Source organism: Dromiciops gliroides, chromosome 6, assembly GCF_019393635.1.
Source record: "Dromiciops gliroides isolate mDroGli1 chromosome 6, mDroGli1.pri, whole genome shotgun sequence".
In the NCBI taxonomy this organism is placed as follows: Eukaryota; Metazoa; Chordata; class Mammalia; order Microbiotheria; family Microbiotheriidae; genus Dromiciops; species Dromiciops gliroides.
The window spans coordinates 35,373,503-35,388,310 of NC_057866.1; the positions used below are offsets into that span (position 1 = coordinate 35,373,503).

The window sequence follows — 14,808 nt, forward strand, 5'->3', positions numbered from 1 at the left end:
TTTCTAAGGTTCAGATTACTCATCTATAAAATGGGGATAATAACAGCACTTACTTCATGGTGGTTGTGTTGGGGGAGTTATGGGTAAAATAAAAGGGTCTATGTCAAATGCTATACAAATGGCAGCATTTATTCCCTTACAGTTATTCAGAGGGGGAGCCTGGTGTAGTTGATAGAGACTACACTTTGGATCAAGTGAAACACGGGTTCAAATTCTGACTCTGATACATGCTGACTATGTCACTTAGCTCTCTCTGCACCCACTCTCTGTTAACCACAGTAAGTCTCTCAGACTTGAAGTTGGAGAAGAGAGCTATCTTGGTAGAAGGATTTTCCTCATTGGGAGTTCTATAATCACAAATTGGACCAAAACGAAACTGTAAGCCCCAAGATGGCAGAGACCATGGCATAATGTTTTTTCTTAGAATCCTCCCTAATATAGAACTCAGTATACTAGGTAAATATTTGCTGGATGAATGAGTGAATGGATGAATGAATGAATGAATGAATGAATGACTTAGTTGTTTTGAGTGGCAATATGGCTTAGTAACTAAAATGCTAGACTTGGATTCAGGTTCACATCTTACCTTGTTAACTGGCTGTATGACCCCGGCAGGTCACTTAACCTTTCTTTGCCTCAGTTTACTCATCTTAAAATGGAGGGGGGGGACTGATGTAGAAGTAATTATAGGTCTAGTCACTACTTCATAGAAATGTGGTGAGACAAATGAAATAATGCATGCAACAGTCTTTGGGAACTTTATACTGCTGTCTAAATGTCAAGGAAGAAAGAAAAAAACTTTTGGCTTATGTCAACTGGATAATTGCCTCAGTTTTCCACTTTCCTTTGTGTTTGTAAACAGCTTGAACCATGGGAAAAGGAAGCAGGGAAAGTGTTATTTATTTATTCATTCATTCATTCCTTAGTTCATTTGTTTAATTATTTGTTGGGTGAAGTCAGTGAACCACTCCTGATTTCAACCAAGAACAAGTAGCCTTGGTCTCTACCAGCAGAGATAAGTAGCACCTTGGTGCCTTTAAACAGGGAGAGGATGCCCTTCAAGATTTCTATTAGCTCCCCTCCTACTAATTAAAAGAGACCAAAGTCCTTTAAATGGCTAATTAGAAGAATTTGGGCGGCTTGTCTAGAAAGTGGGATAAAAGGGACTTCTTTTCTCACATGAAGAAAGAAAGTCTTAAGGAATCAAACTGGGTTTCAAGTTGACCCTAAGCTATCCTGAGAAGCCTCAGTTTCAGTGAAAGGAGCAAGCATACTCACCCCAAGGCTTCCATTGAGTTGCGACTGCCTTCTGGGCTTAGCCACTGTGAGAACCTTTAAGTTTCCCATGCCTGAAAGGTCAGGTTATTTTGTTGTTGTTGCTTAGAAATTTCACTTTTACTTCAATGCCATTAAAAAAAACTAAACTGAGTTTAGTGGTATTTCAAGTAATTGGTTCACCCCAATATATGAACTAACGTTTTAAATTAAATGTCTTATTGATATTCCCTTTTTACATTGCTATAACTTCCCATTGATTTTCCTTTTCTTCTCCTCCACCCCTGCAAGAAAAATATTAGCTAAACAAAAGAAACCAACATATTGGCTACATCTGACAGTGTAAAACTCATTTTATACTCATATCTTACTTATAGTTTATCATCTCTTTGCTGAGATACAGGAGGCATACTTTACCATCTGCCTTCGGACACCATAACTAGTTACTGCCTTGATGAGAGGTCTGAGTCTTTCATCATTATTTTCTGTTACATTATTTTGGGTTTTGTACAAAAGATCATCCTGTTTCTGACCCAGATGGCTCTGGAGAAGAGTGAGGTTGGTGACCTTGCACAGCCCTCCCTCACTTAAATCCAATTCACTGTGAGTCATGATATCACCCCATGTCATGGTCCTTTTTGAGAAATGAAGGAGAAACAACAAACATCCTATTTCTGATCGCTGCATTCTGTATCCATTCATACAAGTACCCTCAAGATATTCTGTATTCTTTATACCCATCATTTCTTATAATGCAATGATATGCAATCATTCTATCACCAGCAGATTACAATCAGTCCAATAGATTGTAAGATCCTTGAAAACAAGAACCATCCCCCCCCCCTTTCTTTGCATCCCTAGTGCTTAGGTGCCTGACACATAATGGGTTCTTTAAAAATGCTTGTTGGGGCAGCTAGATGGCGCAGTGGATAGAGCACCAACCTTGGAGTCAGGAGTACCTGAGTTCAAATCCGGCCTCAGACACTTAACACTTACTAGCTGTGTGACCCTGAGCAAGTCACTTAACCCCAATTGCCTCACTAAAATAAAAAAAAAATGCTTGTTGACAGTTCTATTTGCAAGCATTCATGAACTACCTACTTTGGAATGGGGTGGGGGATTGACTCTGCCCTCAATAGTTACTAATTATGGGATCCTGGGTAAATTACTTAATCCAACCCCCCTCCAGACCTCAGTTTCCTCTTCTGTATAATGAAAGGGTTGGATGAAATGCCTTCACAAGTCCCTTCTAGCTTTATAGCAAGGATTCTTAACTGGGGTCCATGGGCCCTCATGGAATCGTGGATAGATTTTAGGAGGTTTGGGAACGTGAATGGGAAATATATGTATAACCTCTAACCAAAATTTAGTATTTCCTTCAATTATGGCTGTGGGCAACAAATGATATTTCTGAAAAAGAGGTCTGTAAACTTCACCAGACCGACATAGGTATCTATGATTCCTTTACCCAAAAGTTTAATATGCCCTGTTCTTGAACTATGATCAATGAGTCTATAATCTCAGTAGCAGGCACAATGCTAGGTGTGGGTGATACAAAGAAAAATATGAAATAGTCCTTTCCTGTCCTCAAGGAGTTTAAATTCTATCAAGAAGCCAATATGTTCTTATAGTACAACTTGTGACAACATTTTGCCAAATTAATCAGGTGAGCTCTTGGCAAGGTATCACATTTGTATGAACCCTGTGGTATAGAGTAAAGAATGCTTACTTTGGAGTCATTTGACTTGGGTTCAAATCTTGGCTCTGCCACTTAGTACCTGTGACCCTGGACAAGACACTTAACCTCTAGGAATTTCATTTTCCTCATCTGTTAAATGGCGTTAGTTGATATAGCCTCTCTTACATCCTGTGCAGCTCTAGATTTATGACCCAAGATCATATTCTCCAGAGAGCTTCCTGTGTGGGAAGACAAGCAGCACATTATTTCATAAATCAAGTCCAGAATACACTTATCTGTAAATTTGCAGGGTGTACTCACTGATCTCTTTCTATCTCTAGTTCTTCTTTTAGTTATGGGAGAGGGTGGATTTGAGCCCACTTAATCTGAATGACTGCTCTGAGGATTATGCACACTTATGTTTGTTTTTTAGCCTGCAAAGAACCAAAGGTTTCTGACCTAGTGAGACAGAGAGTCCTGCCCATGCAAGTCCAGTCAAGGTGAGCTTGAATGAATAAATCCCAAAGCAAGGAACTTCTATTGGGTGAGCCCATTTCTGGCAGTGGTTAAACCTGGGAACCTTTTCCCTGGGTTAGCTGGACACAATTGACTGACCTGGAAAGAGTTCAGAGAATCTAAAGGTTGGGGGGGTGGCAGGGAAAAGAGCAAAACAATGTGGGACTCAAGGCCCCCATATTTTGTCCACTGGCTCTCCCTTATGTCTCGAATACTGTCCCTCTTCATCTCTGCCTCCTGGTTTTCCCAAGCTTCCTTCAAATTCCAGCTCAAATCCAACCTTCTAGAAGATTTTCTTGGTCCCCCTTAACGCTCATGTCTTTTTTCTGAGATTATCCATAATTTTCTCATCTGTAAAACAAGGAAGTTTTACTGGATAATCTTTAATGTTCCTTCCAGCTCCAAAACTCTGATCCCATGACCTTTGTGATTATCCGGGATCATGGTTTTCCCCTTAAGTAAAGCAAACGTCTTCACCAGTAGAGAAGAGGCAATATAGGATAATGGAAAAAACAAAATAGTGAATTTTGAATTCAAGTCCCAGCTCTTCCATTTAAGAGTTCAGTGACCTGGGGGCAGCTAGGTGGCACAGTGGATAGAGCACCGGCCCTGGATTCAGGAGGACCTGAGTTCAAATCCAGCCTCAGACACTTGACACTTACCAGCTGTGTGACCCAGGGCAAGTCACTTAACCCTCATTGCCCTGAAAAAAAAGAGTTCAATGACCTTCATCTCTGATTCTATGTGTCTTTATCTATAAAAGGAGGTTGAATTAATTAGGTGGCCTCATCCCTTCCAATTCCAAATCTATAATTCCATGAGAATTCTACTTTGGTAGCTTCTTGGTTACCCAGAAATACCAGTGAGCTGCTGTAATAGAAGCAAAAACTAAAGATTAGATATCAAGGTTCTGTGTGTCCATATGTTTCAAGAAGAACTCAACAAACCTGTAAGTGTCTGCTGTGTCCTGCTAGGCACTATCCTAGACACTGGGGATACAAAAACACAATTAAAATAGTCTCCTCCCTCAGGTAGAGATGGCAACCAAAGGCCCTGCTTCTAGATTTATTTAGGGTATTCTGAGTATGGTAGCAAAGAATTCACTCATTTGTGCCTAAAAGTTGCATCCACAGCCCCAGGGTGGCCACTTAAGCTCCCCTGAGCCTCAGTTTCCTTGTCTGTAAAAGAAGGGGAATGGATTAGATAACTTCTGAGGTCTTTTCCAGTCCCAGATCTAAAATTCCATGATCTAGACTGTCAGCTCAATGAGAACTGAGAGGATGTTGAATGAGATGATGCCTGAGGTCCCTTCTAGTTCTCAAATCCTGTGGCTCCTCAGCCACTAAATGGACCAGCTCATTCATAGTTCCCAGACTCACCCAGGTTTTAGCTCTTTGTCTCCAGTGATGCCCTGAGCAATGCTCCCTCATTGAATAGACCTGGAAAGGTTTTCGCCACCATATTATTAGTCAAAGCATGGCAAAGCTGTCCCTTAGGTAAACTGAAAGTGAGTCAGGGTAGCCAACTGAGTGCCACTCTTACCATGGAGGATCAGAGGGATGATTCTTATGCCAGCTTTGAGGTTATGCTCTGTGACCTTGAAGAAGTCTCTGGCTTTAAGGGCTTACTTCTCTCCTCTTTAAACTGGGGAACAATAAGGATGGTTCCTAAGCATAGAGAACCTTAAGAGTTCATGTGGTCCAGTTCTCCCATTTTGCAGATGAAAAAACTGAGGATCAGAACAGTTAAGTGACTTGCCTATGATGGCACAGCTAGGAAATATCATAGACAAGATATTAATCCATGTCTTTTGGACCCCAAGTCCAGCACTTTAACTACAACACCACAATGCCTCTTCACATGACCAGTGTTAACAAAACTATCAAATGAATGTGTGTTCTGGTCCTGGCAGCCTGGTCCCAGGAAGAGTCCATGAGTGTTCCTCTGGCATGTTTTAAATCCAAGGTTCACTGAATATATCTCTGGAATCTGCCTACAATACCCTTGCATTCTTCTCTGCCTTTATGCTTTAAGAGATGTTCTATTCTCCGAGATGTGCTAATTACATCGACTAATTGTCTAATCAAGCGTCTGTACCAACACAAGTTAGTTTGAGTCTGTTCCTAATATTGCCCAATTATGACATTTAGAGAAAGGATGTGTCTGAGTTTCCACTGGAGGGAATTAATCACCCTGACGCCCACTTCCAGTGTAATTTCATAATTAACTTTTATTTTTGGTTTATCATATCTCTGGTTAGCAGTGATAATAACTGCCTTTTATCTTGTTTCTCCTATAATTCCAGGCAACTGGAGGCCATCCAGATAAGGGCATTTCAGAAATTAAATTGAGAGAGAGGTATAGAGAAGAGCTCTCTTTCATAGTCCAGGGACTGTGTGTACATATGGACATACATACATGCGTATTATACATATATATTCATGCATATATACACATGTGTGTATATATACAGACCTATATACATATACACATATATTACATATGTACATACATACATGTGGGTATGCATTCATTCTCCTTGAGGAATTGTGGTAGAGTGAATAGAGCACTAGACTTGGAGTCACAAAGACCTGCATTCAAATTCCATTTTTGGGGGGTGGAGCAGCTAGGTGGTGCAGTGGATAAGGCATTGGCCCTGGATTCAGGAGGATCTGAGTTCAAATCCAGCCTCAGATACTTGATACTTACTAGCTGTGTGACCCTGGACGAGTCACTTAACTCTCATTGCCCTGCAAAACAAAACAAATTCCATTTCAGGCACTTACTGCCTGTGTGACCCTGGACTAGTCACTTAACCTTTTTTAATCTTCAGTTTCCTCATCTGTAAAATGAGGGCATTGGACCATATGACCTCTAAAGTCTCTTCTGGCTCTAAACTGAGTCTCAGTTTCCTTATCTGTAAAATGAGGGTGTCAGATTCTATGACCTTTAATATCTCTCCCAGTTCTAGCTCCATAATCTTTAGAGCTTGTGATCCTTCCTAGAGTAAGTGATAAAGTTAGTGGCTAAAATGTTGCTTGGCGAGCCAATGCAGAAGAAGCAGTGTTGACTGTTCCTTGCTGTGTTGTTTCTCCGTTTATTTCTAGGGAGACACCTTTACACCAGCTCTATTCTTCAACATTCAGCAAGCAGAAGCTGGACAGCTACCCAACGAAGAAGCCAGCCTTTCCATTTGGGGAGCTGCCCCATGGATATGTGCATTTACACACTCAAATCCAGTATGAGTGCATCTCACCCTTCTACCGACGCCTGGGGAGCAGCCGGAGGACCTGCTTAAAGACTGGGAAGTGGAGCGGGCGGGCACCCTCCTGTATTCCAAGTGAGTCGCTTCACAGAAGGGCTGGTACCTTTCCTTCTCATGGAGAGACTAGGATGTTAGAGGGAGATTTTAATTTGTCTCTTAGTTCCACCTGAGCCAGCTTTAGAGCTAAGTGTTCGCCTTTGAAGTAAAATAGGAAAATCCCTGCCCCCTACCTTTACCCAAAAATAATGCTTCTCATATAAGGCTTCCTGCCCAGATATTTCATACTAATCCTCTTCTCATATATTGAATTTCACTCCAACAGGACCATTCTCCTTAACCTATTTTCATCCTGCCTTCCTTTATTTTTTTTTGCCTTTGCATATAGCATTTATGTTTTAAATAAACTTTTCTCCTTTCCACATCATCTCATCTTCATTTGCTGAAGTCTCTTCCCCCCTTTTCAATTTATCAACAAGCATTTAAGTGCTTATGTTGAGCACTGAATTAGGTAAACACTGGGGATAGAAAGACAAAAAAAGAAATCAGTCCTTGTTTTCAAGGAGCTTATATTCCATGGGTGAGGGTGAGGGGTGGACACAAGTACAAGAGAAAAATATATAGAGATTCAATTTCAGGGAAAGCTGTGATAATGGGTTTAACAATCTGTGACTACACTCTCTAGACCCTCAGGCATTGTCATCGGAACTGGACCCTAATAACTCCTAGACTTTGATGACCGCCCATCATCATCTGGTAACCTCTATATGTGTTGTCCATCCCATTAGAATGTGAGTTCCTTTAGAATGGGAACTGTCTTATCTTTCTGTCCTACATTACCTCCACTTAGAACAGTGCTTGGTATGTAGTAATCATTAAATCATTTTTCACTCATTTATTCATTCATCAGGAAAAGCCTCCTATAGACAGGGGACCCTGAGTTGAGCCTTGGAGGGAGTTAGAAATTCCAAGAGGCAGAAGTTCTAATATTTGCCAAAGTTTCTGAAATATTCAAAACTCAAATGTCCTAGACATCTTCCCAGGTAGACAGCAGTGGACCAACTGGACAGAGAGGGAGGATAGCAGCAAAGGCAGAGTGAGTAGGGTGCCAGGTTTTCTGATGACAGCCTAAAAGAACATTCTAGGTTGACTTTCATATTGGGATGCTTCTCCCCTAGTCTGTGGAAAGATTGAGAACATGACAGCTCCAAAAACACCCGGGACCCGTTGGCCATGGCAAGCAGCCATCTACAGGAGGACCCATGGGTTACAAGACAGCAGCCTCCACAAGGACACATGGTTCCTGATCTGCAGTGGAGCCCTGGTGAATGAGAGGACCGTCGTGGTGGCTGCGCATTGCGTCACCGACCTGGGCAAGAGCATCGTGATCAAGACAGCTGAGCTCAAAGTGGTCCTGGGCAAGTTCTACCGAGATGATGACCGAGACGAGAAGACCATTCAGAGTTTACGGGTGAGGAATGGGTGGACTATGAAGGGTGTCTGTGTAGCTCAGCAGAGAGAGATATAAAAGAAATGTGGTCGGCAGGGACCAGGAAGGCTTATAGAGTCAGTCTCCTTCCCTTTCATTTTTAGAAATACTCTAGAGACATACCTCTTTGTCATTAAACATTTATTAAGGCCCTATTATTAGGTCATGGGATGCTATTTTGGATAGAGTCAGGCAAGACATAGGTTCAAATCTTTCTTCTGAGACATATAAGATATCTCCTCTCAGTGCCCTAGGATGCTAATACCATAAATTGCCGAGAAGTGACAGATGTGGATTAGCAAAGGGAAACTGGGAATTCCCTAAACCAATCTTCTTGTCATTGGAAATTCCCTAAACCAGTAAAATCATAAGTCCAGCTCTCCCTCCCCACAAAAAGGAATACTTTTCACTACTTAGATAATAATAATAGCTAACATTTATGTAGCAGTTTAAGGTTTGCAGAGTGTTTTATTCTCTTTTGATCCTCAAGAGAACTCTGTGAAATAAGTTCTATTATTATCCCCATTTTACTGAAGAGGAAACTGAGACTGAGAGAGCTTAAGTGGCTTGCCCAGGGCAACACAGCTAATAAATATCTAAGGCAGAATTTGAACTCAGTTCTTCCTAACTCCAAGTCAAATATTCTATTCACAGTACCATCTAGCTGCCTCAGCTATTTGTTTTCATACTTAGGGTTACAAAATTGAAATGTGGCTGGTACCAGTTATACAAGGATACAGTATCAAATTCAATTTATGAGGCAAATTCTGTAGCTGGGGAGAAACTCCAGGATGGGAAGTTCTGTCAGGGGGAGGATAGAACCCTGTCTTTGTGTACAGAGACCCCTATAGAGTAGATCAGTCCCAGGTTGGAGCTGGTCTAGGATGTGGCTGTAGGATGTAGAAACAGTGCTAGTAGCTTCCTATTTTAACTAATAACCAGGTTCTTCAGAACCCTTTAAATTTCAATGCCCTGGGAAGAAGCTCCAGTTGTTTCTTCCTAGTTACATATGGACAATTCATTGTCCTTGGCAGAAGTGAACTAAAGAAATATTTTCCCTGAAAGGATTTCTAGTGTATCTGAAGAGACAGCACCTCACTAGGTGCTAAATGAGTGGTACATACCTGTAGGTTATGCAATGATAGAAGATGGAATGATCATTGCAAGGGAAGGTTTCCTGGAGGAACCCTCTGGAATGACTGCCTATGGGTAGCCCTTAATTTAGGACCCTTTGAGTATGTTTCTTTTGTTCAGATCAGTGATTTCATTGTTGCAGGTGGGGGTGGGCATAGAGAGAGGGTGTGAACCTCTGACTTCATTAGCACAGGGAACTACTGGGTGAAGAAATATCTTCCACCAATCTACCGATAGAAGTTGATGGCATCCCTACAACTTACAGTGTTAGAGAACTTCCCAGAGCATTGAAGAGTTGAAAGGACTTGATTGGTACTTGGGGGTTGGGGGAGAGGGAGTAGAGAGGATGGGAAAGGGGGCACTCAGCCAGTAGGTGTCAGAGGTAGGATTTGAACATGAGTACTTGGCTTCAAGGGCAGCTTTCTATCCACTACCCAACATATTAGTATGAAATTAACAATAATATAGATTCATAAAGTAAACTTTCATTATTAATAAGAGGAATCCATATCACATTTAGAGGCTTAGAAAGCACTTCACATTCCTTATCTCATAGGATCCTCCCCTCAACCCAGTATTAACCCCACTTTATAGATGAAGAAATCAAGGCTCAGAGGGGTTAAGGGAGTTGTCATGGGTCATACAACCTGAGTCTGAGGTAGAAATCTGAGATAGGGTATATGAAATCTGTGTATTATTTTTCCCTCTCTTAGATCTCTGCCATCATCGTGCATCCCAACTATGACCCTATCCTGCTTGACTCTGACATTGCCGTTGTAAAACTCCTGGACAAAGCTCGCATTAGTAGCAGGGTACAGCCCATCTGCCTGGCGGCACTCCGGGACTTCAGCCCCTCTAATGAAGACACCCAGATCACAATCACAGGCTGGAAAATTCTGGCCGATGTGAGGGCCCCTGGTTTTAAGAATGACTCCCTCCGCTCAGGGGTCGTGAAGGTGGTAGACTCTCTACTGTGTGAGCAACAGTATGAGGACCATGGAATCCAAGTCAGCATCACAGACAACATGTTCTGTGCCCAGCAGGACCCTGCGGCTCCCTCCAATATCTGCCCTGCTGAGACAGGCGGCATTGCAGCTGTGTCTCTGCCAGGGAAAGCTTCCCCTGAACCTAGCTGGCACCTGATAGGGCTGGTGAGCTGGGGTTATGACAAGACCTGCAGTCTCAACCTCTTCACTGCCTATACTAAGGTGCTGCCCTTCAAAGACTGGATTGAGAAAAATATGAAATAAGGTCCGTTCCTGTAAAAATAGCTTATACTGTGTATATTAAAAAGTGTGTGCATGCATGTGTTTGTGTGTGAGAGAGCATCAGAGAGACAGAGAGAGAGAAAAAGAGAGAGACAGAGAGACAGAGAGGCAGAGAGACAGAGAGAGAGAGAGAGAGAGAGAGAGAGAGAGAGAGAGAGAGAGAGAGAGAGAGAGAGAGAGAGAGAGAGAGAGAGAGAGTATCCGGGGAGAGGGTGTTGTTTTGAAGAGTTTCTCTCCTTTACTCATAAACCCGGCTGTGCCTGGCATCCTAGCACTAACAACAAGCTCCAGCCGAGGTTTAGCAGAGGCAGCGACACCTACAAACTTCCTTTATTATGAATGGATTGAACTGAATATTTGGAAAGCCCTCTTGGTATGTCTGCCCTGGGCTACAACCTATAGTTAGATGGGCAGCCCATTGAGCTGGTCTTTCAGGTCCTATGTTTTAGATGAGCCTCGTGTTTAGACTATGGGTTAAACTCACGATGGAAAGGAAGGAATGAGCAAGCTGGGTTGCATCTGGGAAATGGTACAGCACTTTTGATGACAGCCTTCTCTTTGACTAACAAGCACACTTTTTAAATACTAGGACTGTGAATCATGGAAGACTGAAGTCTCTGAAGTATTGAAATTATGGGTGATTCAAAGGCAAATGGAAAAAGTGGGAAAATGGGAAATTTTGGAAAAATGGAAAAAGTTGGCAGGAATGTTATCCAAGAAATATAGGATCAGGGAAAGAGAGGGAGCAGCTATGAGAATGGGGGATGAGTCGGACTGCCTGAGGACCATATTGGTGCTCATGGAATTTTGAAAGACATAAGGGAAGGCCTTCAATACACTAGAAAGATCCTCCAAGGTGGACTGATGGATGAGACAAGACAAGAGTGTGGGGCATAGACAAGACAGGAAAAGAGTAACATAGCCTGAGTGGGTGTTGGGTGGGTTGTCATCTGGATCCTTGGAGGTAGTGGCCATGTTGATAAGACTACAGCTCTATTCAGGTATCCCATATTGAAATCTCATGGACAACTTGTGTTTATATGAGCTTCATTATTTCAAAGGATATTTGATATTAGGGAAGCCGGTGTTTCGATGGGTAGAGCACCAGCCCTGGATTCAGGAGGACCTGAGTTCAAATCCAGCCTCAGTCACTTGACACTTATTAGCTGTGTGACCCTGGTCAAGTCACTTAACCCCAATTGCCTCACTAAAAAAAAAAAGGATATTGGATCTCTTTGCCCACCAATCAACAAGCTTTTATTAAGTGCCTATTATGTGCCAGGCACTGTGGTAGGTATTGGGAATACGAAGAAAGGCAAAATTAGCACCAACCCTCAAGGAGATTACATTCTAACTTTCTGTCATATCTTCTTGTCATATGCAACATCATTATGGTTTCTTATAAGTCCTTCAAAGGGGGTGCAACCAGTTTGCATAAAGGGGCAAAGAAAAGAATAACAAATCCAACAGGAAATCATCATGGTGGACTTTCCCATCTTAGGGGCTGGATGCTGGGCTTTGGTTCTGCCATGCCCAGGCCAGAAGTCCAGCATGACCTGCACTGAGCTCACAATGGACATCAAGGGAAGACAGATGTGGGCTGAGCCTCCTTCTAGGGTATTTACCAAAACCTCGAGTTCCCCAGAGCAATTTGGGAAAGAGAACCCCTTGTACAATTTCTGGTCCTGGTGCATGCTTTCATGTGTATTGGCACCGTATGACGTATTCCTTCTCCTTCCTGAGCTGCTGTAAACACCTTAATAAAATGAGGGTTAGCCTTTGAACCCACCAATCCGATATATCTCAAGTATTGATTCAACATTCTGGTTCCCCTCTTTGGAATATACCAGTGCTAATTAGTGTATCATACTTTATGGCAACCTCAAAAAACTATTCTTTGCTTCAGGTCAATTCAATACTATTTAGGATCAGTGATTTAGAGCTAGCAGAGACCTAAAAGTCAGTGAGTCCAACCCCCTTATTTTACAGATGAGGAAACTGAGGGCCAAAGATGTTTGTAGGATGATCGATTTAGAGCCGGAAGGAACCTTAGAGGTCTTCTGGTCCGAGCTTTTTATCTTACAGATAAAGAATGTGGGGCCCAAAGAGGTATAGTGATGACATATATAGGAAATAGAACTGGAAAGCCGTTCTGATTCCAAATCTAACCCTGTCTCATTGTCCCTTTTTTCATCACATTAGCCTAAGCTGGTAGCCCCGGCATGAACTCACAAGTCCCTTGGAGCTTCAGTGTATGTTGACTTTACTACTTTTGTAGAAGAATGGTTCAATGGGAAAAGTGCTGATTCTGAGCTCAGAGGACCTGGGTTCGAATATTATGATATTCATTCACATCCAAGTCATCACAACTTCCTGGGGCCTCAATTTCTTTAACTAAAAAATGAAGGGGTTGGATTAAATGACCTGGGAGGTCCCTTCCTGATCTAAATTTATGGTCCCTTGATTATCCTCAGATGAGACGACTCCATTTTCCAAACGTCCCACCTTGAACCTCAATTACTCAGAATTCACCATAGTTCACTATACGATTCAACATTCACAAAGCTCTTCAAGGTTTGCCAAGTGCTTTTCTCACAACAGTTCACCAGATAGCAGCTCCTCTCATCCCTCTGCTTCAACATTTACTCACACAGATTCCACCAGGTCCTCCCCTTCCGTACATTGCCCCCTAAGAAACCCTGGGATTTGCCATTTGCACCATAGCCAAACTCTCCTTTGTGTCTTGTCTCCTCCAGTTTGTGTGAGCTTTTTGAGATCAGGAACCATCTGACTTTTCTATGCATAGCCTTAATGTATGGCACCATGATAAAGATTTAATAAACATTTTTCCATCCCATACCATATAAATGGAGCAGACTAAACTCTGGGTTAGGAACAAATTGGATGACCCAGGATAGATCTGAATTCCCAGGTTAAGTCACTGGCTCAAGGTTACACAATAAGTAATTGTCACCATCTTAAACGGAAATCCTTGGACTCCAAGCCCAGTACATTTTTCACTGCCCCAACTTTTTTAGCAAGGGAATAGCAAGATGCAAGTGGTACTTTTAGAGGTTAATCAAGAACAATATGCAAGAGGGTTCAGAGAGGAACTAGAGGCAGGGAAGTCAGTGAGAAGACTATGGTAATGGTCTTGGATCCCAATGGAGTGCTTTGGGTGGAGTTGGAAGATATAGACTCACATCCCACCTCCAAATGACGAGTCATGTTAACTAACGTTTCTGAGCCTGTTTTCTCATCTTTAAAATGAGGATAATAGCACCACTTCTTCTCAGCACTGTTGTGAAGAGAGATTTGTAACCTTAAAGCACTGTATGAAAGTGAAATATTGTTATACAAATATATTGTTATGATCACTACTATTATTTGTAGAATCTTAAACTTTGTCTTGGCTGTCATGACATTAGGCATCTTCTTAACTCTGGATCTAATACCACTCTTCAGTCAAAGATTCAAGAATCAAAGAAACAGAAGTAGAAGGGACCTTGGAGCCCAAGGTCCAACTCATTCCTGAACCAGAATTATACCCTCCACTATCCCCCCTCCCCCACCTAAGTGGTTATCTACCCTTTTCTTTTCTTTTGGCAGGGCAATGAGAGTTAAGTGACTTGCCCAGGGTCACACAGCTAGTAAGTGTCAAGTGTCTGAGGCCAGATTTGAACTCAGGTCCTCCTGAATCTAGGGTCGGTGCTTTATCCACTGCACCACCTAGCTGCCCCCCAGTTATCTACCCTTTTCTTGGAGGCAGAGTAGTCTAGTAGAAAGAGTATTTGATTTGGCTTCAGAGAACCTGGGGTAGACTCCCCATTTGCTACTAACTTGAGCTAACTTGCCCAGTGTCATGCAGTCAGTTTGTGTCAGAGGCTTGATTGGAATCCAGGTCTTCCTGACCTTCCAGGTTCAGCACTCTATCCACTATACCATATCATTTTCTTCTTTTAATCTTTATCATTTATTTTTTCCTTTAAAATAACAAAACAACTGTTCTCATATATCTCCCTTGTGCCCCTCTGCTAGGAGTCCTCCTTTGCAACAAAATCCGTTAAGCAAAAAACAGTTGACACAACTGCCTCAAATGGTGTATGTAGTATTTTGCACCCATAGTCCACCTCGGTATTGAAAGAAGGAAGGTGAATTTTAGGTTCTGTTCTCTGGGACCAAAATT

General features: G+C 42.2%; 1 protein-coding gene across 3 annotated transcripts in view; it reads left to right on the forward strand.

The window, feature by feature from the left end:
- The window catches only part of PAMR1 (peptidase domain containing associated with muscle regeneration 1), a 115,881-nt gene extending 101,717 nt beyond the window's left edge, over window positions 1-14,164 (forward strand). For all 3 annotated transcript variants that reach the window (XM_043972845.1, XM_043972844.1, XM_043972846.1), the window contains 4 exons: window positions 3,387-3,453; window positions 6,577-6,809; window positions 7,910-8,202; window positions 10,068-14,164. In XM_043972845.1, coding sequence (XP_043828780.1) covers window positions 3,387-3,453; window positions 6,577-6,809; window positions 7,910-8,202; window positions 10,068-10,604 — 1,130 coding nt within the window. In that variant the 3' untranslated portion in view covers window positions 10,605-14,164. The remainder of the gene's footprint in view (window positions 1-3,386; window positions 3,454-6,576; window positions 6,810-7,909; window positions 8,203-10,067) is intronic.
- Window positions 14,165-14,808: the final 644 nt, after the last annotated feature.